This window comes from Epinephelus moara, chromosome 13 (genome assembly GCF_006386435.1).
Source record: "Epinephelus moara isolate mb chromosome 13, YSFRI_EMoa_1.0, whole genome shotgun sequence".
Taxonomy (NCBI): domain Eukaryota; kingdom Metazoa; phylum Chordata; class Actinopteri; order Perciformes; family Serranidae; genus Epinephelus; species Epinephelus moara.
Genome location: NC_065518.1, coordinates 22,926,341 through 22,954,333, shown reverse-complemented (window position 1 = coordinate 22,954,333; position 27,993 = coordinate 22,926,341). Strand labels below are relative to the sequence as shown.

At 42.0% G+C, this 27,993-nt stretch overlaps 2 protein-coding genes across 8 annotated transcripts; both read right to left on the bottom strand.

Moving 5' to 3' along the window:
- Nucleotides 1-6,739: 6,739 nt before the first annotated feature.
- tut1 (terminal uridylyl transferase 1, U6 snRNA-specific) lies at nucleotides 6,740-14,576 on the bottom strand. 2 transcript variants are annotated; one of them, XM_050059886.1, is made up of 10 exons: nucleotides 14,365-14,576; nucleotides 12,733-12,923; nucleotides 12,349-12,552; nucleotides 12,140-12,254; nucleotides 11,924-12,051; nucleotides 11,574-11,800; nucleotides 11,333-11,442; nucleotides 10,375-10,497; nucleotides 8,368-8,460; nucleotides 6,740-8,199 (listed from the first exon to the last, which is right to left on the bottom strand). In XM_050059886.1, the coding sequence occupies exons 1-10, from the start codon at nucleotides 14,438-14,440 to the stop codon at nucleotides 7,085-7,087; spliced, it is 2,382 nt and encodes a 793-aa protein (XP_049915843.1). In that variant the 5' UTR covers nucleotides 14,441-14,576; the 3' UTR covers nucleotides 6,740-7,084. The 2 variants fall into 2 exon arrangements, with proteins under 2 accessions (XP_049915843.1, XP_049915844.1); XM_050059887.1 differs by lacking the exon at nucleotides 14,365-14,576 and having other exon boundaries at nucleotides 12,349-12,614; nucleotides 12,733-12,872.
- Nucleotides 14,577-15,433: 857 nt separating this feature from the next.
- mki67 (marker of proliferation Ki-67) lies at nucleotides 15,434-27,867 on the bottom strand. Of its 6 annotated transcripts, none has more exons than XM_050060877.1 (17): nucleotides 27,695-27,867; nucleotides 27,008-27,110; nucleotides 26,485-26,566; nucleotides 26,074-26,189; nucleotides 24,871-24,940; nucleotides 24,669-24,744; nucleotides 23,583-24,236; nucleotides 23,212-23,444; nucleotides 22,461-23,109; nucleotides 21,990-22,105; nucleotides 21,588-21,765; nucleotides 21,331-21,474; nucleotides 20,428-21,200; nucleotides 19,873-19,921; nucleotides 19,657-19,752; nucleotides 18,045-19,322; nucleotides 15,434-17,785 (listed from the first exon to the last, which is right to left on the bottom strand). In XM_050060877.1, the coding sequence occupies exons 2-17, from the start codon at nucleotides 27,094-27,096 to the stop codon at nucleotides 15,717-15,719; spliced, it is 6,672 nt and encodes a 2,223-aa protein (XP_049916834.1). In that variant the 5' UTR covers nucleotides 27,097-27,110; nucleotides 27,695-27,867; the 3' UTR covers nucleotides 15,434-15,716. The 6 variants fall into 6 exon arrangements, with proteins under 6 accessions (XP_049916834.1, XP_049916835.1, XP_049916836.1 ...); XM_050060878.1 differs by having other exon boundaries at nucleotides 18,045-19,319; XM_050060879.1 differs by having other exon boundaries at nucleotides 19,657-19,734.
- Between the last annotated feature and the right edge of the window lie 126 nt (nucleotides 27,868-27,993).

The following is a 27,993-nucleotide window of genomic DNA, read 5'->3' as shown; positions in this document are numbered from 1 at the left end:
ACAAGTTTAAATGTATGTACAGTGGCGGTCTCAAGAAGGGGGTGGGGGTGGAATCGACGATTGGGTTCAGTTCAACTCAATGGAACTCAAGTTTGTTTTCCCCAAAGTGTAGTTCGTTTGGGCAGGTGTGAACACAGAAATTGCACTCGGGTGCACACCAAAACAACCGGACTGAGACCTTCTTAAAGAGGTGGTCTCAGTTCGGTTACAAACGAACACTGGTGCGGTTCGTTTGTGGTGAGAACGTGTTCCGACCTCGATCTGAACCAACTGCAGTCGCATTACACATTGTTTGGGTTAAACATGAGCATGTTAGCATGAACATTGTTTTCCAGTTGGAGCCGCGCCTCATTTTCAAACTGTATGATTGGCTAAAATGAACAATGACAGCAATATAGTACACGATGGCCAGCGCTAAAATCAACCCGCGTAGTTGTCCCTCCATCGTGACATTAGAAAGTGTCGCATTTATCTTGCAAGTATACTCTTCCGTAACGTTTGTTAACTTCCTGGATTTTTCCCGCGTGGAAATTCTGACCAGTCAAGAGCAGCTTTCTCGCACAAGGCATTTGATCTGGTCCGCTAGTAAATGCTGCCTGTACGCACTCATCACTGCTGCATGCATTATTCACATGGTGATAGAGTCATTATTTTGATCTGGAGGTAGAGGTCATAGGCTACAGCATCCACAGATCAATAATGCTATTGTGTTGCACATACTCGTAAAGCATCAGCATGCTTCAGGGAAAGTCATTTTCACTGCAGTGCTTCTATTATGACTGGATTAAATGATTCATCGAGGTGTTGCTGGATCAAATATCACCTTTATTAAGCCTTACATGACGTCTTTTTTAAAATATATCACTGCAGAGACTTCCAGGGTGGGTGTGGAACGATGACACTCGCACACACTCGCACAAAGACAGTGGGTACATAAATACCTTTCAGGGCTCAAGTGCCGAGACTGAGTCTAATGTAATCGGTCACATTTATGAGCGTTGCAGCGGCTCCTGTTTATCTTGGATCTTTCACGGTCTGCTGTTCAGTTCATGACGCCTGAAGTCGTCCGTTATCCAGCAGTTCAGGTGCAGCGATGTCTTTTTTAGTGTGCACATGTTGAGGGGTTCCTGCCCCTGTCCTTTATGTTAGGATCAAGATGTGCAGCTGATTATAGATATGTACAGATGTATTTACAACCCTGTGGTATGAGATTAGTATCAGCCATGTATTAGATCATGGATGAATTAAAGAAACTATCATAAAGCCATATATATAACACAGCAGCACACTACAGGTTGTGGCCCTTGGCTCCCTGGAGAAGTCCCTCTCATGTGTTCTTTATAGTGTTGTAAAAAACAATGGGTTTTCCTTTGTCTGTCCCTAAACCCTTGTCAAAAACACAACTTGATTTGGGCATAAATTTCCGCTGACAGCCTCCAGAGAGCTGCTGCTCCTGTTGACAATAAACAAGCAGTTAAAGTGTATATGACCACGCCATAAAAAGGCTGTAAGTGGATTGTGGTATTACACATTGATTGCGCAGACCGTTCCAAGCAATTATTGTACCGTAATTCAAAGTGATATTAAGGGACAATTAGTGTGCTGCAGATTTTTACACCCAATGACGTCCAAATTGATCTAAAATAGCCTCCAAATTGGAAAATCGTGGCTTTTAATAATGATGAGTTGGGGAAAAATGACGGAATAGCTAAAAGGAATTATACAATGAATGAATCATCTCCCATTCAAGGGAACTGATATGTGTCCTCTTCGTCGTAATCGCCCATCTCGCCACGGCTAACGGTGGCCATCCTGAACATTTAGTTAATTCTACTCCAGTAATCAAGCTGTCTGCGTTCACTCTACGGGCCGTAAAAGTCAATGACAAGAAACAACAACATGCACAAGACAAACTCATTAGCTCGCTCCAGTGTTTGGAGGTAAACACTGAGAAAGTAACAGTCCCCAGATAAGGGAAAAGGGCAGACAGTTAAAGTTTTCACAGTCCAATAAGCCCCAGCTAATGCACTCCTGAAGAGCAGTTTGGGCCCCTACAGAGGGGGGAAGTGTTTGAGTTGCCATCAAGGCCGAGATAATAGGACCAGTAGGAGGCCACTGATTTTCAAAAGTTTTTATCTCATCTTGTTCACTTTGACCAACTTTTCCTCCTGATGCAGGTGCTAATGATGTCTGCGACTTTGTTAGGTTGAGACACAGCCGATAACTCGGCCGAATCATCATATTGGAAATCTACTTACTGTAGGAATCTACCTGTCCTCCTCAAATGGAGCTCTAAAAGCTTTTCCCCTGAACCTGTCGTCACTATTTCCATTTGCATGACACATGCTGCCCAGTCCAAATACAAAAGGAAGATTAAACACGCGCTCACAAAAGTCCATTCTGGTGTAAGAGCAATCTCCCAGGAGAATGTCTGACTCCTTCCTGCCATCACAGGCAGAAAGGGGGAAATGATTATGCGTTTCTATTTAGCCTTATCTCCAGAGTGGGGGCGCCACTAATATGAACAGAGTGCTTTCCAGGCAGGCGGGTCTGTTTGCACAGCTCAGGAGACAAAATGAGGGGTTGATGGCTGCCCACTACCACGGTGCGATAATTCACGACCATATAAATGGCTCTGAAAGGGGCCACCGAGTGCCAGTCAGCCAACAATAACGTCTTTCTCCTTAACTTTCATGTTACGGACTTTTGGCTGCCTTTGTTGTGGGGCATAAACACACACAGGTTTCTCGTAGCAGCATAGTCAGTCCTAAACAATGTCAGTTTTTCTCATGTGGTTTCCAAAACAGCGATGCCTCATGGGATTCTCTTTGGCCCCCAGAGGGCCGAAGCAGCTCTGCCAACATCAGCTTTCTTTTCTGGAAAGCAGAGCCGACCAATTACAGCAATATCCCTCTGACTGATGTGTTTATGAGCGAGCTGGCCGATGACAGCTTCAGGTAATTCTGATGGATGGCCAGACAGGTGTCAGAGGGCTCGGGAAAAGGTCGATGATTTGATTCAGAGCATGCTCTCAAAGCCGCTCTAAAATAAGGGAAGCCGGTGAGCTATTTCTGTATCAAAATGATACCCCTTAAAATCTGCAAAGGCAAGATGAAGTCAGTGTGTTACTCACTCGCCCCTCAGATCACGCAGAGGAATTGATGACCAGATGTGCCGTAAACTTAAAGCATCATACTACAAAGCACAATGACGTCATAAGTTGTGACTATATTCATGCGTCAGGACTGAGCAGAGGCTGTAAACAGCTGATATTGCACACGTGCTGTGGAGATTTCAGGTCCCAGTGGGGGTTAACTCAGGAGCTCTTCCCAGTGGACAGCAATTACACAAAACATTAAATTGGCTTTTTTCTCTTTCTCATTCCTGAGGAACTCTAAATGAAGAATAGGCTCCATGCTCCGACAGACGCAGCGCACATACAAATGCCTACCAGAATCAATGCTTATAGTAATTACAGCAAATGAGCTACATGTAACCGAACTGGTGGGTCATCAATACCCAGTGAAACCATTTCTTCAGGACATAACGTGTTGCTGTCCATCTTTACAATAGAATGTTTTTCCTGATGAAGGCAAATTTGAGGAAAACAGCTTGTATGGGTGAACTACTGACAGGTTTGCTCTCTTCTTTTCGCCCAACAGCGAACACCTCCCCAGTTTTGTATCAATCACTTTGATTCTCTGGCTTAGAGGTGTGTGTGTGTGAGAGGCCATATATCAGGAGAACCTTTGAAAAACAAGGGATGGTGATAGTGGAGTAGCCTGGAGTGTGGATGAAATGAAATGGCTGATGTTCAAGAGATATGCCATCACAACGTCAGAAAAAGAAATACTCAAAAGAGAACGTGACAGTGTTTCAGCCAAGAACAAAACAATGCATCCAATAGTTGATGAGTTATTGCACTCAAAAACACAAATGTAAAGCTCATGGTGGTGCTACAGGAAAAGTCAGAGGATCGCCAGTCTTTAGGATTCATCCTCTGGAAACCATGACCAATATATGATTTGGTGCTAAACCATCTACTAGAGGTTTAGATATTTCATACGGTAAGTGAGAACTTTGACCTGCTGGTGGCGCTAAAGGGAAAGTCCAGGAGTCACAAAAGTCCTTAGGATTCATCCTCTGAGGAACATGAATGCTTGTCAGCTGTCAGAGGAAAATGTTGGCATTGATTGTTTCTGCAAACCACTGATACATCTACACGTTTCATACTTTTATCATATCAATGTATCTGAAGTTCTGATTATATGCATATGAGCTGGCTTTGTCATGTGGAGGTAGAGGCTAAGGTGGACGGCATGACACCGAGGCAAGATGGCTGCCGAGCTGTAGACAACTGTTTGAGACCAACAAATGACAAAACTGGTTGTTATTGCCAGATATTGGCAGCATTTCCAGCTGTGATTGTGCCACCAAAAATGGGGTATTTCAAGCCAAAACCTGATCTTTTCCTAACCATTACTGTGTGGTATTTGTGCCTAAACACAACCACGTTAGCTAAAGCATTGCTTAAACGTAAAGTAACATAAAGTTTCGACATTTTTGCTACATAATAACGTACAATTGCTACATATCCATGGTTTGCATAAACCTACAATGCTAGCATTTATTCTGGTGATTGGTGCATGCTTATACAGAATTTAATGACAATCTATTGAACAGTTGTCGAGATATTTCAGTCTGAACCATGGACTGTATCAATAATGGGCACAGTTGTTGTGACGTCACCCATTGGTTTGTGGGCTGTTGTTTTGAAGCCTTGAGTTCAACACATTCTCACTCTGACATCGTCACATTTCGACGTTTGTTCATGGTCCACATACGACGTGAAAGACACCCTGGTTGCATTGGTTGTTGACGTTCTGGGACGCCATGTCTGTTACATGTATTGTCTTCTTTCAAAATACACTTAAGTTTTCACAGGAAATTTACTATACAGTCTCTTTCACAATAAACGTCAGTACAACAACACGAATTGACTTTTTTTTCTTTCAACGACTAATGCATGTGGTTGGGTTTAGGAAAAAAGAACAGGGTTTGGCTTTACAGTGTTACAGGACGCAAGCACCGCTCTCCTGGGTGAAGGCTGGTGTTTGTTGGACTCGTCCACCACCTGTTCCACCAAACCTACTTGGACTTTCGCCGCCATATCTTTCGTTCTTTTCCCGCCACGTTTCCCCCTGATGCCGTCGACCACCGCTAAACTATGACAGCGACCAGCTGCGTATCATGCTGATGTTAAAGGATGGCTTTTTTCTTCAGTGTCTGATGCTGCAGGTCACTGCCTAAGCGTTGGATTTTGATGACTTCGGAGTGAGACCAGGCTCTTGAACTTGGCATTTTGGCAATTGCCATCATGTTTTTTGGAGCCATTTTTATATAATACCAAGCTACCAAGTGACCATCTTTGGAGGAGAGGCTGAAACTCTGAAGAAGCAATGGGTGGGCCTGACTCACAGACTGCAGCGATTGGTAGCAACGCTTCCCAGACAGCCTGTTAATCAAGCAGACCCACCCTTCAATATGCCTAATTTGGGCCTTAATAAAATATGAAGGAGTTCTTAAAAAATTCATCCCCCGTACAGTTGTCTTCAATCGTTGAATTAGCTATAGAGACCAAACTATTTTTTGTACCAGGCTGTAAACATGTTTATTTATGCTGTAAAGTTGTGCATTTAAACATTGGGATCTATGGGGATTGTTTTGGAGCCAGCCCCAAGTGGCCATTCAATGAACTGCAGTTTTTGGCACTTCATGTTCGCTTTATTTCTCAGCCTTGAGGGCTGCGGCCTCCTCGGAACCAAAGACCAGACCAGCACTGCCAACCCCAGGGCTATGCTGTTAGCACAGCTAATAATCTATATTCTGATAACAATCAAGGGAAGTCATCATGCAATATCTTTACAGAGACCCTAAATTCCCGAGAGGTTCCGCTTTTATTTTAATCTTGTGTGCACAAGATAACTAGTGTCTGGCTTTGTTTGGCACAAGCTGAGTGGCATCTAGTTCCATTATATTGGAGAGAAGGCACACATCTCTACAGCCAGTATCTCCAACACCCGATAACTCACACCATAACAATCTTCAGTGATAAATAGCACTTCAGGTTGGAGTAAAAATATGTACCATCCCTTTAACAAACAGCCCATTTGATTTGGCAATAGATTTTGGAGCCGTTACAGTTATATTGTATTTTCTGCCAAAGAACACATCCTAATTTCTGCTGGACTACAAATGTCTTGAGTCCTTATTCCACATTTTTATCTTGTATTTCACAGCTACAACAAACATCCTATCAACAATGCAAATTAACATGCGGTAAACCATCCCAAACAACTTCATCATCACAGCTATCTCCATCCTCCACAGCCCCATCTAACCTGCTGGCCATCTGCATTTCCCTTTAAAATCAAGATGAATGATGTTAATCAGTACACGGGAGCTCTGTGCATCCCTCAGCTCCCGCTTGTCCTGCTGTAATAAAGCAGTCTGCCTGCCTGAGTAATTACTCTCATCTGTCTCAGCTGTATGAGCAAAGACCTGACTGGATAAAAGCTCCACTCAATGGCCCCTTTCTGGCAGCAAAAGCTGAACCAAAGCACAATACAATGACTGATTGTTTATGGAAAAATCAAGTGTAAAAATGATGCGTAAAGGCAAAATAAATGTACATATGGTCCTGACTAATCACAGCCACTGGGCATGGAAGGAGGCAGTGTTTTACAAAGGCTTGTTTTATTCTTTTGAAGACAGCATCAGATACTGTGTGCATGAAATGTCTCCTTCTGAAGTTTCCCTTTAAACTTCATCATCTAAGAGCATAATTTTTAACATAAAAGTACAGCTTCATTGGGAAATGGTATTCTGAACAAAAGTACAAATACACATGAAAACATTACAAACTTAACATTCTGACAAAGCCTACAGTTACAAATATGATAAGTGAAGCCTGGTCAACATAAAACAACATTTATGCTCTTTAAAGTCCCACTCTAAAGGGTTAATACAAGTAGCAGTAAAGAAAATCAAAATTCTTTAATGGAAACGTATCTGACACAGCATGTTAAGCGCTCCCCTCTTCCTTCTGTAGCAGTGTCTCTACCATCTTAGGTAAGAAGGCTTCCAGGAAATGAAAGAAGTCATGAAACACTCCTGTCTTGTCGCTGGTTGGCTCCAGCCTGAGCACTGCCTTTGTGCTTTCCGTCTCGCCCACCATCTGGGGCTGGACCTTGAACTCCAGGGGCTCCTTGAGCTCTGGCTCCTTTTCAATGATGTGAGCTGTGACCTGAGACTCCAGCTCCATACAGCTGCCCTCCGGCCTCGAGTCTGCATCTTTGATCAGTTCCCTCCTCACTTTCCTCCTGCCAGCCCACACTATGTGCCTCTGCACACAGATCCAGTGAGGGGACTCGGGCTTGCCTCTTTTCGCCAGCCTTGGCTTTTTGCCTTGGGGCGACACAGAGGCATCACTGCCAGAAGATAGCTGCCTCTTGGCACCAACTACAGCCGTGCCCAGAGGGCTGGCTTCATTTTGGGATTCAACGCTGTCACAGCTGTCATTTGTTGATGTGTTGAGGGATGCTGAGGTAGTTTCCATTTCCACAGCAGCCAAATCCTCGCCTGTGGAGGAAGCAAGGTGACACCTGAGAACACTTTGGAGGACTCCCTCCACGGCAGAGCAAACCTTCTGAAACCACAGCAGCCGGAAACCGTCTCCCGCCATGTGCAGCTGATTACGCAGCGCCTCAGGGAGTGATGCTGATTTGAAGGGGATGCTGATGGTCGGCTGCTCTGTTTTGGCATGTGGTACCTCCCCGTGGGGGGTGAATAAGCGCACCAGCCCCCATGATTTCCCCTTGGTGGATTTGCGCTGGTACTGCAGGCTGCGGCAGTACTTCTCAGCCTCCTGGCACTCCCTCTGGAAGCTGCGCTGAGAGCGGTCATTCAGGTTTCCGGCGACGTTGTGGGAGAGCTCAAAGGGGTCTAAGAGATTTAGGGGGCCTAGTTTGGGGCTGTGGGGTTGGGTCTTGGTGGGTTTTTCCTCCTGCATGGCCTCTTCCTCTTTATCCTGGCTGAGGAAATGAGTGATTGGGAGTGCACGCCCTGTCCTGACAGATATGATGCTACTGGCAAAATCAAAATTAACATAGAAGGAGAAGAAACCAGAGAGCAGGGTGCCTAGATAGAGACAAACATGGACATGAAGAGTGACAGTTAGGGGTTGCAGTGATGATGTTGGCGTTGTATTTTAGAGTTTAGATTATGTCGTAACTATAATTCATGAGGAAGCTCGGTTTCATATAAAAATGTTGCAAGAAATCTTTAACAAAAATGACTCTAACTTACAGAGGTCCTGTGTGTTCCTGCTGGGGGGCACAGCAATAGGCTGACTAGGGAAGGTGCAGTTCCAGCCCTCAATCACACACTCCTCCTCCTCACCTGCATAAAGGTTAACACACAGCTGTTAATAAACACATAAACAAACAGCACTGAAATCTAAATGACAGCAAAACAGACAAAGTTACCTACTGTTTTTACTGTATGGATCCATTTAAATCATCTACAATATAAAAGCCTTTTTAACCTGACTGGAAACATCATTGCGTTTAAAAGTGAAATATTTAAAACACGGAAATAAAAACCAAATAAAATCTCAGACTATTCTCACCCAAATGTACCCATAACTGAACACACAAAAACTAAGTAATTTGCTGTCTAAATTGCAGTTTAAATGCTTTTTCTTGCATCCATTTTCACAACTACACATCAAAAATAATTTAAAATAATTTTCTTTCCCCATTTTTGGTCATAAAGGCTGCTTCAACTGTTAATTTTACAGTAATGCAGAGAAGCAGGGATCAGGACACATTTTGCCTCATACATGAACCACTGATAGAAACAGATTTGGTTTTAAGTGGCACATACGAGTGGTTTAACATCATCTGAGGCATTAAAGGGATAGTTCAGGTTTTTGGACATGAAGTTGTGTGAAACGCTGACCATCTGTAGCTCNTGAGTGAAAGCGGATACGTAGGCAAGATTCTATGGGTGGAATATCACATTGTAAGCCATTTTATACTAATCATATTTTGTATTTGATACTTTGATACTACAGTCTGTGGTTGGGAAAAATTTGATTTGATCGTTGAAAACTTACAACGTAGCATGCTGTTTGTAGCTAGCTTAATCTAAGCTCTGTGTGGCTGAGAGTTGCAGATTGATTGATGGGTGGATGTCAAATTGGTCGGTACAAATTTACAAAAGACATGCCATAGTTTGTTTTACAGGATGAAAACGTGATTTGATTATGATATAAGAATACAAAGAAACTGGTTTTTCATTTTGGTATATATCGTTACAGGGGTGCACAATATGAGCGGGAATGTGATCTAAAAGCGTTAAAAAGGTATTTTTTTTATTTAATCTCTGCTATAATTTCCTCATAATCTGTCTTGGGTATGAACTAAATTCATGAGTTGTCCCAACGTGTTAATAAAGTCATGAACAGAAAGTCTGATTCTCTTTCTCAGTGGAAAAAACCCCCACTGATGACAAAATCTCACCTCCTGAGAAACAGGCGGCAAGTTTGAGTAGTTAAAGGCAGAAAGACAAGGATTTCACTGTTGCATTTTCTAAACAACATTCAAAATTGGCCCTTTCTCTCCGGCTCCTCTTGGATGCGCGCTCAAGTTTGGCTCCTGGTCGCTATGTTTCATAGCCCTGCCTTCACACCCTGTACGCTGATTTTGGCTGATTTCACACGCAGGAACATCCCCACAGCAAAATAAAAAATAAAGGCAGAGGGAAAGGTCTTTGCAGATAAATAAACTGTCACACACTTCTAGAGGGTCATAAGTGATGATAGAAAGGGATTACTTTTGTTTAAGGATGCATGATATTGGATTTTTTGCTGATATCTGATATGTAACAACTCATTTGACCGACATCAATATATTTTATTTTTTCCCTACCTAATTTTAGTAATCATCAAGTCTCCTTTGTAGTGGAATTAACACCAAATTATGCATGTGTGTTCTTATCGTGCCTACCAGCAGATGGAGACATGAAATAAAATACTTTTCAATGTATGCAATATTCCGTCAACGTGCAAATTAAGAAAAAGCATGTTGACGTGCCGACATTATCGTGCATCCCTGCTTTTGTGTGAGTCTATAAATTGTTTTTTCGGAAAATCCTACTCATAATGCCTTTAAGAGAGTTCCATGAATTTGACTTGGGTATACTCGTATGAGCAAACAGCACAGAAAAGAGGTAAAAGTAGTTTAGGATGAGAATACAAAATGTTCTTGCATGAGGCTCAGTGAGCGACAGCAAAGGCAATGCAGCACTTACAGGCCATGTCTTTGAGCTGGTCCACTGTGCGGAGGACGGGGGGATCACAGTTTTGCAGGTAGTAGATGATCAGCAGTGTCAGAGCGTAGTTGTTGAGCAGGGGGCCGGCACCACTGGGATTACCTACACATTATAACGTGAATGGGATAGTGTGAAGAAAGAAACCATAATGAGTGCAATGCTGTGCAAAAAATATATATATAGGATATAGTCCAGAGATGACACATCAACGGGTCTGTAATAGTGTGGAGAGGCTTGTGTGGCATGGCTTTGGTCGTCTTCTTCCTTAGTAAAAAAGTAAAAAAAGTATAATCCAGCAAACAGATCCTGGATCGGCCATGGATGATCTAACTGCATCTCAAAAATGATTTATCTGAAACCTGTGTGCTTAATTTGAAATAAGAAAATGTACTTCTGTCATTTTTTTTTACTTTTCTTATTTGGTTTTTCGTACCTGGCAACACTGATCTATGCGATCGCTTCAAAACATCTGGTTTGCAGCAGCCTAACACTCATCTGACCTCATCATGCTGTGCTAATCACTCTGCACAAGTGCCTTGTTAAAAGCTGCATGGAGCCTACAGTTCATCAAAGGGAACAAAGATGATATGCCCCAGGCGTAAAGGTAATTAGTGCGCTCTTCAGTGAAGAACGCTCTTTATTAAGATGTGATTCTTTATCAGTGGACACAGCCTGCACACAAGGAGCTGTACTTGTCCCACAGCATCTATAACAAGGCACTACAAGGCTTTGCAAATCAGTGTGTCCACACAGATCCTAACAAGATCATAAAGGGCAAGTGGAGTTCTACTGACATCTGCTGACCAAACAATGCAACAACAACCTACCTGCACAGATAACCACAGTGCATTAATCTTGACTGTAAAAAAAAAAAATTTAATTACAACAGAATTAGTGCTATATGCTATGCTCCATGGTGCAAGTAATGTCATCTTACCAGCCAGCTGCTTCTGCTTGGCCCAGTAGCGGATGGTGTACACCAGAGGCCTCAGCCTGTCCTCCATCCCTGAACACAGCTGGAGGAAGCGGGTGTTCCTTACTGCAAGTCTAGTGAGGGATACATGATAGGAGAAAAGAAAAATGTACTGTAATTCAGCTCGCTGTACAAGATAGAAACTTCGTACACCACATCCCAAAGATTTCTGAGTCTTAGAAAATCGTAAGACTCATCGACTGACCTGTTGTTAATGGTGATGTCGCCCTGCAGGTTGAGCTCACGGTGATGGAACTTGACTACGGGGAGACGAGCACTGCTGACCACCTGGACTTTGTGCACGCTGGGGACACAGCGTCTGAGGATTGTCGCTACAAGGTCCAGGACCTCAGCCGGAGAGGCGATGGACAGGTCGATGTCAGACAGGATGGAGTCCTCGGAGCGGCCATCGTCTGATGTGCCCTCCCCTGCCTGAAGGATGACAAAATTTGTTCAATACAAAGCAGCATGTCTATGTAGTAGTTAATATTTTGTCCATGAATTAAGTAGAAAGCACTTCAAAAGGTACAAATTAATGCTTATAAAATGTCAGACCTGTTCTGTGGTAGATCTAGCACGGGCTTGGAACACCTTGGTGTTTTCCAGGTCCAGGAACAGGTCTAAGTCGCAGGAGTGGATGCCGAAAGTGTTGACAGATGACCCAAATGGCTGAATCTGGCTGTCTGGAAACAATCAAAATATAGTATTAAAGACAAGTCAAAGACAAGATTTCAGAGCTGACTCTCCGTAGGTGTGCTTAAAAAAGGTCACCTGGAAAAAACTCCACGAAAACCTCCTGCAGGAGTTGAACCAACAAGCCTCTGGCCTTCTTCTCGTTTTCTCCCAGCTGGAATCGCTCTACGACGTACTGCATCTGTGCATTCACCTGGAGAACAACAAAAGACACCACAGTAGCACTGTTAAATAAATAATCGAAAGAGGTATAAACCAAGCTTTATATTTAACAATGAGATGCTTACAGACACCAACTGGCACAGCTGAGGTTTGAGACGTTCGAGAGCTTGTTGGAGGTTCTGGGGGTCGTTCTTCTTGGGAATCAACTTGAAATCCTTCTTTTCCCGTGGTTTGACACGCAGCTTTAAGCCTTTCATCCGATGCTCGACACAGGACAGGGTCGCCTGTATGCTGTCGGTCTCCGTGAACTGCACGATGGCGTACACACCCTGAGTGCAGAGGGACACATCTGGTCAGAGTACATTGGGGTTCATCAGTCACTTTCCATATGCTGCAAAGAAACTGACCATCAGCACTGTTGGCGTGAACACATGCTGTACAGACGAGCACTGTGGGGCTATGGACATCATTTAAAATGAGCTGCATATCATTGTAAACAGCTGACTGACCTTGTCTTTATCCATGATAACATCAGAGACCGGCCCAAACTGCTGGAAGTATTCTGCTATGTCAGTCTGAGAGATGTCAGGCTTGATGCCACTGACAAACACACTGTGCTGCTCCTGGGTCTTCCTAGTAGCCCGCACAGTGCTGAGTGTTTGGTGTTTCCGCCCTTTGACGTGCTGCTCCACACTTGGTACTGCGGAAAATTAAAGTACGAGCAATAACATTAAACTCTTTTAAGAAATACAGTAGTTTCAAAGATTAAACTGTATGGAGCATGCTCAAAAAAACAAAACACAACAAATGTATGTTATCTAATACATAACGGCTGGCACCCCAGTATTTTGCTGAACTTCTCTGCCCCTACTCCAACTCCCGACCTCTTAGATCCTCCTCAGAACATTGTCTTTTAACTGCCCTATGATCGAGGCTGGTGGGTAAGGGAGATCGTGCCTTTGCTTTGGAATAGCCTTCCTCCCCCTCCATTGACACTTTTTATCTTAAAACGTACATGTTTCAATGGCTTTGGGTTGTTTGTAGGGGTTTAAATATTTTTGTATTTTATATATTTTTTTGTTAACATATATAATTGTTCTTACCAGTGTTATTCTGTTTTGTGTACATTTTATATTCATATTTATTTGTGTGTCATTCTTTTAAATAAGTTTTTAAATGTGCTATATAAAAAAAAAAACTTGATTTGGATATCTATCTATCTATCTATCTATCTATCTATCTATATATATATACATATATAGATATGACCTAGGTATATAAGTATAAATAAATAACAATTATTTAAGACAATTATATAAAAATGAACATTCAACAAATTAAAATAAAAAATAAATAAATTTAAAAAAAAAGATACCCAGGAGTATAGAGAAAATGGGTATATTCAGTCAGATGATTTGGGGAGAAAAATTTGCTAAATTTTCTAAAAGCTTTTTTAATAAACTAAGTGATTTGAGAGGAGCCTTGAATTCCAGAAGATTTAAAAAATAATAATAATAAAATAATTAATTGATATAAATCAGGATCTGACTATGATAATTTCTTTCTTTTCTTTTTTTTTTTTAGCATTGAGAATAATAAAATTAATAACAAATAATATTCCTAAAGTTAAAGGAGTAAACTGAATTACGTGAATCAATCTAGAGCAATCCAAAATCTTTTGGATATTTCACATTAATAGTTTCTATATGTTTACAAAAGGAGTAGGAAGTGTGTATGTGAATTTAGCAACAAGAAACTGGCAGGGTGTATTTTTCTGTGATACAATACTTACAAGGTAAAAGCTAAACCCTTCTCCCCTTTATGTCCTCAATTTTAGACCTCCAGAAAAACTTAAACTAGTTAAAACTTGTTTTATCCTTCCTTTGATAAGATAGGGCTATTGTTAAACGTTATATCTGTTAGCTTATTTCTGTCCAACATCAGCCTAAGACACCAAAAGTATTTGGCTAGTACATTAAGTTAGCTAGCAGCTCTAACAACACATGGCGCTGACATTTATGTCTTTTGTTATAAAAGTGACAGTAACGTTGTAACGGGACTACATAAGATAGAAAAAGTTACGCTATAAACGATGGACACCTGTAAACAGAAGTTAAATGTGGCTAAGTTAGCTTACTTACTGTTTGGTAAACTGACTTTGCACAGGGAGCAGTGGAACCCTCTCGGCGTCGTCTGTATGTCGCTGTCTGCCTCCATGACGGAGAGAAATTAATTATTATCGAGAAAAAAAGAGAGAAATAAATCGACCACTGAAGTCGTCACAGCAAAGTGTGAGGTCGACTGCCCTCCACGCGTCTCTCAAATCTCCCTCCAGCGTTGAGCCTGCGTTTGTTTCGAGTCCGTCCCCNCCTCCATGACGGAGAGAAATTAATTATTATCGAGAAAAAAAAGAGAGAAATAAATCGACCACTGAAGTCGTCACAGCAAAGTGTGAGGTCAACTGCCCTCCATGCGTCTCTCAAATCTCCCTCCAGCGTTGAGCCTGCGTTTGTTTCGAGTCCGTCCCCAAAATCAGTCCGGGTTGTTTTCCGGCTTTATCACAAAGTTCCGGGGAATTTAATTGTGTTCATTTGTGCTGCAAACACTAAAAATGTGTTTCTTTTCACGAGACTTTATAAACTGTTTTGTATTGGTGTTATTTACTCAGACGGTTCAAATGTATAATCGCATTGATTACAGATTAAAAAAAAATTTCTGTCTTAGGTGCTGATGGATAATCAAACTGTTCAATGTAGTTTGTTTCATACTGACTGTAGTATGCATTATGGCCCAGTCTTAGAGAAAACCTTTATGGATTTTTATTTTAACCCCCCTAGTGCATTAACCAATTTACACATGGCTGATTCACTATTTCACATACCTCTCTTTAAGTAATATAGACAGCACATGAAACACATTTTATTTTTCCTTTTGCCTCATCTTATATAATCAGACCTGCACCCACACTAAGCTGTCCATGAAAGTAAATGTAATGCCATTTTCCTTTTCAGTCTCATTTACCTGCACTATCTGTAACTATCAAAAATATGACTGATGGAGCCCAGTCACCAGAGCAGTACCTGTACCTACACAATGCTATATGTAAACCATATTCAAGCCATTTGGACAATTACCATTGCAGCCATTTTAACTCCACATGTTGATGCATGAGCACCAGAGAAATGTTAGGACAAAGACAAATCAGACCAATTTTTCCACCGTACAAAAAATTTAATAAATCACTTTTTTAAACCATAAAAATATTTGCAAAACCAGTAATGAACAACATACAACTTGTCACGATATAAATGGTTAGAAGATTCCCTGCTGTATTGGAGGAAAAAAAAAGGCAGTGCGTCATTTTCATCTATAAAACTACTTTATAAAATGCCGTACGATCTAATAAAAATGACAAGTACAAAAAAAAAAAAAAGTTAAATGGGAAATGGGGGGAAAACAAGTCATTGGGATTAAGACTATATACAGATGCTTTTTATTTCTTTGCTGGTCTTCCTCTTCTGGTTTTTGGCTGTGTCTCAGCCTCAACACTTTTCACCTTGCTTGTGGACTCTTCTGCTGTTACATCAGCGACCTTTGCCCCTCGCCTGGCTCTCTTGACGGGCTGAGCTTCGATGACTTTGTCTGAGAGATCCTTCTCTTCAGTTTTGTCATCGTCCTTTGACACATTTTTGCTTTCAGTGTCAAGTTTGGACTTCCTACCTCGCGCTGCCTTCACTGGTGTTGCTTTTGGAATATCAAAGACTTCCACATCTGCGTTCCACTTGACGGATCTTTTGGATGTTTTTGTGTCTTCCACAACAGCACTGCTTGACTCTTCGGTGGCATCATCTGCTGTGGGCTTTGCCGCTGCCCGTCTCCCCCTTTTGGCAGGCTCTACTGAAGTTGATGTAGGCTCTGAAACTTCTGCGTTGGTCTCCTCGACAGGAAGAGCTGCACCTCGACGAGCTCTCTTGGCTGGAATGGCTTGGGAAGCCTCATTTTTCGAAGATGTTTTCGCCCCCCTTCCCCTGCTTTGTTTAACGACTGGAGAGTCTGGCTCGGCATCTTTCTTCTCTTCAGCCTCCACCTCATGCTCAGGTTTTTCTTCTGGTACCACAGCAGTGACTGCAACTTCTTCAGCAACTTGTTTTCCTCTCCTGCCACGTTTGACCGCAGGGACCTCAGTGGGTTCGACAGTAGTTTCACTCTCAGTGTCTTGTTTTGCTTTCCGGCCTCCTCTCCTGGGTTTCGCAGCCACAGTAGCCTGTTCATCAACCTTCACTGGTTCAGCAACAAGTGTCGCTTCAGCCTCCTCTGGAACAACATTTTCAACCGTTTGGACTTCTTCTTGTGGTTCTACGTGGTCTTGCTCTGCCTTCTTGGTTCTCCTCACTTTTTTGGCCGGCTCCTGGAATTCAGTAGTCTCAACTTCTTCCTTTTTGGCATTTCTTCCCCTCTTAGCCTTAACTGGAGGTTCAGACTGCTGCTTGGTCTCCACGGCGACAACGGTGTATTCTGCCACCTCATTTTGCTCAACAGTATCAGGTTTGGTCTTTCTCCCTCTTTTGGGCTTTGCAACAGTAGGAATGGACTTTTCAGACTGAGCGTCTATCACAACAGGCTCGTCACTCACAGCTTCAGTTTTCTCTGGCTCTGGTTGAGATGGCTCAACTGGTGTTTGTTTAGTTTTCCTCCCTCGAACAGGCTTCACGACAGCTTCCTCTACAGAAGGTGCAGGATCACTCTGGTCACTCACAACTTCAATGGAAATCTCAGTCACGGGTGTTGTTTCCGCAGCTGTCTCTGGTACCATTTCAGGTTTATCATCGGAGGTGCTTTCTTGAGACTTTGCATTTCTGCCTCTTCCTGTTTGTCTAACAGCAGGTGGTGCGGTAGCTTCAGCCTTCTTCCCTCGTCTTCCTCTGACTGGAGCAGCGACAACAGCATCTTCAGCCTCCTGTTTATCCTCAGCTGCTTCAGGTTCCACTGTTTTTGCCCTTCTGCCACGAACAGATTTCTTTTTAGGGTCAGGATCCGTGGCAGTTGTGTCTATTTCTGTGACTTCTACAGTAGCAGTCTCCACTTTAGGTTGTTCTTCAGATGAATTCTCATCGACTGCGTCCACGTCAGGTTGTTCCACAGGTGAGCTCTCCACTACTGCGTCCACTTCAGGTTTGTCTTCAGAGATGATTTCTTGAGACTTAGCATTTCTGCCTCTTCCTGTTTGTCTTACAGCGGCTGGTGCAGCAGCTTCAGTTTTCTTCCCTCTTCTGCCTCTGACTGGAGCAGAGACGACAGGATCCTCAGAGTGTTCTGCCGCCTCCTGTTTATCTTCAGCCGATTTAGACTCCACCAGTTTCGCCCTTCTGCCTCGAACGGTTTTCTTCTGAACGACAGCAGCATCCATTTCAGCGACTTTGCAAGTGGCTGTCTCCACTTCAGGTAGGCTCTCAGTTACAGGCGTCTGGGGAACAGTTTCCATGGCATCTGATAATTTATTTTCATCACTTGCACTGGGCACCACCTCCAGCTGGTCGCTGCAGACTTCATTTGCATTTGCTTCTGAAATAATAGGAGAAAACAAAGGAGAAATGTTACCTTTACATTTACAGTGGTTAAACTGTCAAACGACTGATTAGTTAAATTAGTTAATACGAGTCAGGATTTGTGTGTATGACTGTGCATTTATATGGAGAATGGAAAACCCATTTATCCAAAGTCCCTCCCTCCCTTTTGTTTTAGAGGTCAGAAATAGTTTTAGGTGATTTCAGTTTAGCCCAACAACTCAACAGCAGAAATAAAAACAAGAAAAATTAAATACCTTTAGCTGTGTCCATTTCAGGAGCATCCTCACTCTGAGTAATGGGTAAATCTTGCTGCTCTAGCACTGGTTCTTCAGGCTGTTTAGCTTTTCTCCCTCTCTTGGGCTTCACAGCCTTCTCCTGGGGTGATGCACTGTCATTTGCTTCGATGTTGACTTCAACTGGGGGGCTCTGTTCACTCTTAGGTTCTGGCACCATTTCAGTTTCAGCGGCGACCTCTTGGACGGTTTCCACTTGATCATCAGAAGCTTTTCTTCCTCTTCTAGCTTTAAGGGTTGGTTTGGAAGGCAGAGAGGCACTTTTCTCCTCCGTGACCTCAACATCATTGCTCTCTTGAGACTTTGCATTTCTGCCTCTTGTTGTTTGTCTAACAGCAGGTGGTCCAGCAGCAGCTTCAGTTTTCTTTCCCCTTCTTCCTTTGACTGGGGTTGGAGCAACAGGTTCTTCAGAGTGTTCTGCTGCCTCCTGATTATCATCAGCTGGTTTAGACTCCACCAGTTTCGCCCTTCTGCCTCTAACAGATTTATTCTCAACAATGGCTGCATCTGTTTCGGTGACTTTGCAAGTCTCCTCTTCAGGTAAACTCTCAGTTACAGGTGCCTGAGGAGCAGTTTCAATGGCAGGTGGTGCTGTAGCTTCAGCCTTCTTCCCTCTTCTTCCTCTGACTGGAGCAGAGACGACAGCATCTTCAGGTGCTTTAGGTTCCACTGTTTTTGCCCTTCTGCCACGAACAGGTTTCTTCTTAGGGTCAGGATCCGTGGCAGTTGTGTCCATTTCTGTGACTTTTCCAGGAGCAGTCTCCACCTCAGGTTCTTCCACAGGTGAATTCTCATCTACTGCGTCCACTTCAGGTTGTTCTACAGGTGAACTCTCGTCTACTGCGTCCACTTCAGGTTGTTCTACAGGTGAACTCTCGTCTACTGCGTCCACTTCAGCTTGTTCTACAGGTGAACTCTCGTCTACTGCGTCCACTTCAGCTTGTTCTACAGGTGAACTCTCATCAACTGCGTCCACTTCAGCTTGTTCTACAGGTGAACTCTCATCTACTGCATCCACTTCAGGTTGTTCTACAGGTGAACTCTCATCTACTGCGTCCACTTCAGGTTTGTCTTCAGATAAAGTCTCATCCACTGTGTCCACTTTGGGTTGTTCCCCAGATATCTCATCTACAGCTGGTTCAGAGAGAGGTTCCGAAGCATCTGATGATTCGTTATTATTGTGTCCACTTGGCACCTCCTCTACGTGGTCATCAACGACAACTTCTTTTGCATCTTCTTCTAAAATAATACAAAAACAATTATAAGAATACAAGAAAAATAAGTTGTGGTAGTTTTTAGCTGTTGAAATACTTGCATCAGGTTTTAGACATGTTTTGACAATAGGGTTCCATAGGAAGTATTATTTGTGCTATGGTTCTTTCAGGCAGTCCAACAAAAGCAACGTAAAAATGTTTAAGAGCAGAATTTCCATATCTTCAAGGTGTATCAATACAAACAATTTCAATAATGTTAGAGACAGCACATCTCTAAAAGTCTGTTTTCAGACATTGTTAAACATTATCTTATTGTACTTAATTTTAACAGAACAAACCAATTAAAATAGCCAACATACCCTTTTCTATGTCATCATGGAGAGCAATCACATCTGATGGGACATCGCCTCGTGGCTCCTCATGGGCAAAGTCTAGTTCTACGTGAGGAGAGAAGACTATAAAACCACAGAAATGATCAGCTCTTCATTGTAATGCAGCTTACATCCCCCCCCCCCAAGTGAAGTCATTCATTACTCATCTACCATTATAGTTATCAAACTTAAGAACCAACTCACCTTTTGCTGCGCCTTCTTCACAATCCAGAGGTGTTTGATCTTCTACCTGCTAAAAAATAAATCAAAAACAATTTCGACGATGAGCATTCACTTCGAAGTAATCCATGCAGACAACAAATCTCATGAAGCTTGATAAAATTTAATATTGTCAGTCTGTTGGTACACAGATTTTGATCTCTACAGATCTGTGCTGATGAAAAACGAAATATGCCTAAATGTTTACTCGTGTTTTATCAAGGAAATGACTGCAGGAAACTGCAGTTTGCTCAACTGTGAGTACCTGACACTCATGTTTAAGCTCTGAACCAAACTCTTTGTTTTTCATATTCATTCAATTGACTTTCTGCAATGTGAAAGAATTGCTAATATTAACAACCCCAGTAAGAAGCTTTTTGCAGTGTTCGGTTCATTGTTTGCTTTGTCACATGGCTGAATCCAAACTGTTCCTATTAATGATCACACTTTAGCTGTCAGTCGCTGTGAGAAAAAAAATACTAAATTCAAACTAATCCTTGTGATAAAATAATGAAAAGTTGATGCACATGCTTCCACTACCTCATTTGTCTCCAGTTGTCCTGTGGCTTCAGTCTGTGGAGCAGATTCTTGCACTTGGTCTGGTGTCTCCATAAGTTCCTTCTCATCATCCAAACTCACATCAGCAGCCTCTAGAGCTTTGGGAGTTTCTACAGGTTTTTCTTGAAGGTCTTCATGAGATTCAGCTTGTTGTTGGGGGGTGTTCAAAATGCTTTTAACTCCAGTAAGGCACTCTTGTTGTTCAGCCTCCTGTTTGGGAGTTGTCAGAAGTTCCACTCTGATGTCCTCCACAGGTTCAGCTTCCCGTTTTGGAGTTTCCATCATCTTCTTTACTCCGGTGAGACACTCTTGTTGTTCAAGTTTCTGCTTGGGGGTTTTCAAAACCTTGCCTCTCAGGTCCTCAATGGGCTCGGCTTTCTGTCGTGGGGTCTTCATGATCCTTTTCACTCCAGTGAGACACTCCTGTTGCTCAGGTTTCTGCTTTGGAGTTTTCAGAAGTCTCCCTCTCAAGTCCTCAACAGGTTCAGCCTTCTGCCTTGGTGTCTTCATGATCCTCTTCACTCCAGTGAGACACTCCGGTAATTCTGGCTTCTGTTTGGGAGTTGTTTGAGAGGTTGTCTTCATATCTGTGCACTGCTGTTCGCCAGAATCATCAGAGTGAATCTCCAAGGCAGGGACATCACTGACGAAGCTAGATTCTTGATCATCATTAAGGAGGCGTTGGACTGCCTCACTGTTGTATTTTCTGTCTTTTACTGCGGACGCAACACTCAGTGGAGACACCATCATCTCGCCTGTAAAATTAGGCACATTTAATTACCTAACAGGCTTAATCTGACAAATCCCTTAGCCTAAGTGATTAAGTAGAACACAAATTTAATGGTTTGTGCGGTGGTATTGTTTGTTTTGAAAGAACCACTTTACCTGGCTCCTCTGGTGTGTTCAACACTGATGGCTCTACCACAGATGTGCCCAGAGCTCCCACTGGTGTCTTTGTGGCATTGTCCTCATTGATCACAGATCTCCTTTTCCTTTCATTTACTGGGGTTTTAAACATTTCAGAAATTCCTGAAAAGCACAACACACAATATAAGTAGGTACAATATTGAAGTCCAGATTACATCACTAACAATGGTTGTTTTCCATCTCTACACACACACAAAAAAAAAGAAGGTAATTACCAGTCAAGTCCTCATCCATTTTCATATTCCTTTTAAGGAGAGCAGTATTGGTGACCAGTCTTGGTGCAGCACCAGTTGCATGTACGACCCTTTGTTTGTGAGCTCTGCCCACAACAATAGTAACAGGTGAATCTGCATGTCCAGTGCTGAAATGGCCTTGGATTTTTCTTGCAGGGGTCTGAGAAGATTGAGAAGGACATGTTGATTGCTGTTTTTAAAATGCTACTATGACAACAAGATATAAACCCATTACAGTAACAGTTGACATGCAGGCTGAGTATAAAATAATGAGGGTTAATCTTCACTGAACAGGTCCTGGATAGTTGCGGAGACTAGGGAAAAAACACATAATTTTACAATGACGTGAATGTCCCCTGTAGTCATTACAGTATCATAGTTTACCTGTGGTTTGGGCACAGTCTTCTTCTTTGTCATTTTGGCGACTGCTTTTTTAGCTGGAGCAACCACTTGAACCTTAGGTTGACCAAATTTCACAATGTTTGCCCAGGAATTTTTGGCTTAAGGAAACAAGCAAAAGAAAAACATACAAATTAAAATACCATAGGTAAAAAACAACATGAAGACATTTTCATCATCAGTCAGACATTGACAGGACTACCACTTCCCCGTTCTCAGTTTAATCATAAATGACAAAGATATCACAAGACATGTTTAAGTCAACTCAATGGTTAAAACTATGCACCGTTTAAAAACATAAATGTTACCATTTGATGCACGTTACCAAATTGTAGTTTAGAGCTTTCTATTTTGCTCTTCCCACCTCATTCTGCTTAATACACAATCATGCATGCACACACACTTAAAAACAATAACATCTGCAATGTAAGACATGTACTTCAGGGTCTTACATACCTTTCAGGGATGCCCGTGAAATGCCACTTCTTCTGCGCATTACTTTTGCAGCACTTGAAGTTTCTTGTGAGATGCTCTTTCTCCTCTGGGGCATTTTAGGAGTTACTGTGACTGAAGGCACCTGGTCAGTGACAGCATCTTCTGCATTTGGAGATGGTGTGCTGATACGTGACACAGAGAAGCGGCCTTGTACTCTAGGGGTCTGGACTCCTGGTGTTCCACCAACAGTGGGACACCGTCCTCTTGCAGTAGATGGACTTTTGGATTTTGGTGTCTTCTCAGCAGGTGATGCAGCCTTGGGAGAAGGGGTCCTGGGTTTTGGTGACTTCTTTGCAGAAGATGTTGCCTTGGGAGAAGGGGATCTTGATTTTGGGGATTTCTGTCCTGGAGATTTTGCCTTGGGAGAAGGGGATCTGGATTTGGGGGATTTCGGTCCTGGAGATGTTGCCTTGGGAGAAGGGGATTTGGATTTGGGTGATTTCTGTCCTGGAGATGTTGCCTTGGGAGAAGGGGACCTAGATTTTGGTGATTTCTTTCCTGGCGTTGGAGTCTTAGGAGAAGCATTCTTGGCACTTGATTTCTTAGGTGACGGAGTCCTCATTTTGGCAGGACTTTGCACTTTGGGGCTACCTGGTTGCTCTTCATCGAACTACAAAAAACAAGATCCATTTTAAATAGGATTATGTAATAATTAACATTTATTAAAGTTGGGTCAAACAATTTGAATCATTATCTTCCACTCAAGTCTTACCTGTAGCGAGCCAATGACTGACGCTCGTCTCAGGAGTGACTGTTTGGGTTTAGACACACAAAAGCTTCTCCGCGGACTGGCCCCCTTGCGTAAGGGAGAGTCAGGAGGCAGACGTTTGTCAAATAACTCAGGGCACAGGAAACCTCCAAAGGAAACCCTTTTCTTCTTTATTTGAGGTGTAGGCAAGTCGGCTGCAAGTTCTCCACTTTTACGTTTTTTGGATGTCTCTTTCACTAATAAATGAATTGAAAACATGATTGTACGTCAGTAACAACAAAACATATGCCAACGTAACATGCTTAAATAATTACTTTAATTTGTTTAACATCCAACTAATCTAAAGAGAAATATAGTATTACAATACTCTTTACCTTTTCCAACTTCAGCTGAGGAACATCCTGAGTTCCTTGGGGAACGCTTAGTTTTGGGAGAAGTCACTGCTTGCGCTTCCTGTTCCTGAATCACTGCAGGTTTGGCCTCCTTGCTTCTCCGTCTCAAAGGTGATTTGGGTGATTGAGCAGTAACTTGCTCAATAACCTCACACGCAGTATACCTCTGGGGGGGTGTACGGATTCTCTTCTGAGGTGAAGTTGCTTCAGACTTTTCGGCTTTCTCAACTTCAGGTGCGGCCATCTCAGTAGAAGGACCCTGGGAGGACCTCCTCTGCTTCTTAACAGACTTTGGGGTTCCACTACTTGTGTTTTCAGCCCCCTTACTTTCATCAGCTCCAGGACAGACTTTAGCTTCATTCTTCTGAGAAGTGCTTTTATCTTCGGTGCAAGTGACAGGTTCATCATTTTTCCTGACTGAAGCAGGTTTTGGAGTGCAAAACCTCGAGGTGGGTGTTTGAAGCAAACTGGCAGATGATTTCCGAGGGGTCTTGACATCCAGAGATTTTTTGATCATTTGATACAGGTCGTTGAAGGGGGAGGCGGTCTTGCCTTCCTCTTTGGGCTCCACCTCCAAAGTTTTCTCCAGGGATCGCTGGATGTTGTCATGGTTAGTTCCATCTTTCAGATGAGGATCTAAAATAAGCAAAACATAAAACTTAGTTTAAAAAAGGCTTGTACACTTGATAACATAAAATAGGAGAAAAACTATAGGCACCAAATCCTTGTAGCTAGAACTGATTGACTTGGGGGACAGGGTGTTTGAGTAGGGCTGCAAAAACATATTCATTGATCTATCAGGTGTTTTATAGGCTGAGCTAAATATGCAAAAATGACTAACTTATCCATTTGACAGGCTGTTGACCACTGTAACTGTAAATTATTCAAATTACCTTTTTCTTTCTCTCTGTTTTAAAACATTGGTCAGATTCAGTTCTACAATGTCTATTCACCTGCGACAGAAATACCAACTCTGGGAATGCAATACACTAACAGTTGTTGTGCAACATTGTCTTCAAATACAGCACGATCACTTTTCTAATTTATAATGAACACGATCAGTCTCACCTGTGGATACTTCAGAGATCCTTTTATCTCCAGTTTCAGAGGTAACTGTGTCCCCCACTTGCTGATCTTGAAGAACCTAGGCATGAGACACTTTTATTAACAGATATATAAAATAATCAAATTTATCCAGAGTGGAGGGAAATTCACACTAGTGGGATGGCTGAAATGATCTAATGATTAAAGATAATAATGTGTAATTTACTTTGAGAGTCTCAGTTTTGCCTCCTGTGGAAGACCTCTTCTTTGGTGTGGGTGCTGGAGGGTACTCAAACCTGAAATGACAATTAGCAATAAATGTAAGTAAGACATTATTTATCTGTCATGAAAATTCTAACATCTGGGAAGTGGGACCATGCATTTTCCCTTAACATTGCATCGGGTATACGTGCTCAACAAACACATTATGTGGGTACTTCAATTTAATTTTCTTTCAACGTGTTCTTGGAAGCACAGGTTTATATAAGGAGAGGTGAAACCATCAATAAAAACAAACATGGTGAATGCAGGGTCACATAACTGGAAAACTCTTGTAGAAACAATAGAAACAGCATTTGCAGCTGGTGAGGAAGATATACTCAAATGGTATGTTGATTATGGAAATGAAAATGGTGTGTGGTCTGGTGGTAGCAGATTATGCTTAAATCTTAAAGTTCTATCAAAAGTAAATACACTGCACAAAGTGTAGCAACATTTTTTTTTCTAAATGTATTGTATGTTTGCAGTTAATATTTGTTGTCTAAATTTACCTAGGTACAAATTAGGCTTTTGAAACAAAAGGATGCTCTTGGAGGTCATATTACTTAACATTCCACTGTATAAAATTTAGGGGGACTTAGTAATATCTAGCGGTGAGCATAGCACATTGCAACCAGCTAAAACTTCTCCCACTTAAAGTTCCTGCAATGTTATTGTTCAGGAGGTATTTACCGGAAGCCCAATTATCCACAGTTCTCTTTCTCTACATGAGCAGGTGATTAAAACTTGTAATAACACCAAATAAAGCAGTTTCATATAAAAAAAAAAATTAAAAAAATCTGTTTTTCCCCAACACATTGCTTGGGTTGATGGGCTGCTAACTATGGTGGCTGCCTTGACAACATGAATGGCCCTATTTAGAGCCTGTGTTTGGTTTGTCAGTTATGGGCTTCTCTAGAAACACGAGGAGCCGACATGGTGATCTCTGTGGACAAGGACCTGATCCCTGTGTAAATATATTCAGGTCATTCTAAGGCAACAAAATCACAACTCTTATTTTCAGGTGATTATACAGTAAAGAAAGCATGTATTATATTCCATTTCTGCCAATAAGTCCCCCGAAATCCAACACACTAGACCTTTAACAAAGTCATGTGGTGACTATGGAAGGCAAAAGTCTGAAGCAACAAAATATTTACTTCGCACTCACCTGAAAGAACGGTCAATAATAGTTATCACATCTCCGTGTTTCAAACGCTCAGACTGCTGCAAAACCTCTCCGTTGACACGAGTTGGATTCACGGAGCTCAAATTTGTCAAAATGATCTGGAAGAGACAAATATAAACATCACCTCAAACACAGTCTGACAAAGCAGCTCAAAGCAGAATACAAGTGTCAGCTAGGCTTTTAAATCTATCTAGGCCAAGATTTCCCTCTGTGAATTCACAAGTGATTTAAGCAATGACACTTCTTTTGCATCCACAAAATTAACTTTTTAATGATGAAAACATGAAGACATTAATGTAACTATTCAATAACAGTTCCTTATTATTCTAGATATCATATAAGGTTGAAACACTGTGACAAGTTAATGTGGTCATGGTCAAAATGTGCTGTTACCTCTTTATTTTCATTCAAGTCAATTCTGCAATGCTCCTTGGAGACTTGTGGAAGCTGAATACGAATATCGCAATCAGGCTTCCTGTAAGATAATAAAGAAACAAATGTGTCAACAAAAGAGACAGTTAAGATGTAAGTGGTGCTTGTTCATGAGCAGCAAATGAAATGTTCTATGGTCTAAAAGGGTGAACTTGTGAACTGGAGTTTTGACTACACAATCAGGAGTCAGTTGTACTTGATTTAAAAACAGGGAACAAACATGCAAGATTCTGACGTCACTCGCAGATGGCCCGCCTCCAAACCAGTGGAGTTTTTATAGCACAAGCACATCTGTCCACTTCAACATGAGGCCACACATAGTAAATGTGGCCTCTAACACATGTGCATGTTTTCAGTCTGATATGTTAAAAGGCAAAACTAGTGCCATTAAGATGAGACAAGAGAAAATAAAGGAGATTTAATTTGACCACATGACATGGAAAAATCAACATTATATCCACCAAATGCATTTTATTGAACTCACCTTCCAAATAAGCATGTTGCAGTAAGAGGAAACTCAGTCCCATCTCCTCCACTCCTCTTCACCACGACTATTTTTCCATGCAAAGGCATTTTCGTAACGTTACCTGGGAACAAAGGCAAACATAGGTGTCAAACTTAACAGAGCACTAGCTAGCTTAACAACAACGTCGTGTTAGCATTAGGTAAACACAGGCACATTTGTGTAGTACATAACGTTAACGTTTTATAGTCAGAAAGTAAATTCACAGAAACATTAATCTGGAAGCAATATATGTGCGGGGAGAGGGCATGTCTATGCTACATGTTAACGTTACTTTAAACGTAAGTTGACTCGATTATTGAAGTTAGGTAGCGACGTTTTTAGCCAATACTATATTTTACGTCGACGTTGTGTTTATTGTTTCAACTCAATAACGTTAGATCGCCGTTAGTGTAAGTTAAACCACAATGCTGACAATTCTGCGACATCCCACGTGCAATGTCGCCTCGATAGTGACGTTATAATATTGTCAGAAATTAACGTAAACGTAGAAAATACCTCAAATGATATTAGCACGTAACTAAACAACAAAACAAGACACTTTTCAATGAGACGTGTAACGTTAACACCAAGTTAGCTAACCCTGACTTATGGTGGTCTCGACTATACGACAGACTGAAAAACATTTGCAGGCATCGTTAGCCTTACCTGGAAGTCCACTCAAAGACACGTCAACTTCTGGCAATCCATAAACATCGACCGGGATGTGGCAAAGAGGAATTTTACTATAATATCATGTCAGACTAAACCTACATTGATACCTTACCATACCCTACGATGTATACCGACGAGTGGCTAACGTATGCTACTTTGAACAGCCGTCATTGACGTCTCGCCGTGGGTGCCGTGGTATCACTCCGCCATACTAGAAAAATACAGTAACCTCCAGAGAAAAACAACGGTCGGATTAACTGATGTTTTGGGATCAAATATATATGTTTTGTTTA

Coding starts and splice junctions, on each gene's coding strand:
- tut1 (XM_050059886.1), bottom strand. CDS start 14,440: ATGGAGGCAGACAGCGACATACAGACGACGCCGAGAGGGTTCCACTGC. Junction 11,443..11,573: donor GACATCACCATTAACAACAG/GTCAGTCGATGA, acceptor ATCCCTCACTAG/ACTTGCAGTAAGGAACACCC. Junction 8,461..10,374: donor CCAGCTCAAAGACATGGCCT/GTAAGTGCTGCA, acceptor ACCTTTATGCAG/GTGAGGAGGAGGAGTGTGTG.
- mki67 (XM_050060877.1), bottom strand. CDS start 27,096: ATGCCTTTGCATGGAAAAATAGTCGTGGTGAAGAGGAGTGGAGGAGAT. Junction 26,190..26,484: donor ACTTGAATGAAAATAAAGAG/GTAACAGCACAT, acceptor TGTCTCTTCCAG/ATCATTTTGACAAATTTGAG. Junction 19,323..19,656: donor CCATGATGACATAGAAAAGG/GTATGTTGGCTA, acceptor GTATTATTTTAG/AAGAAGATGCAAAAGAAGTT.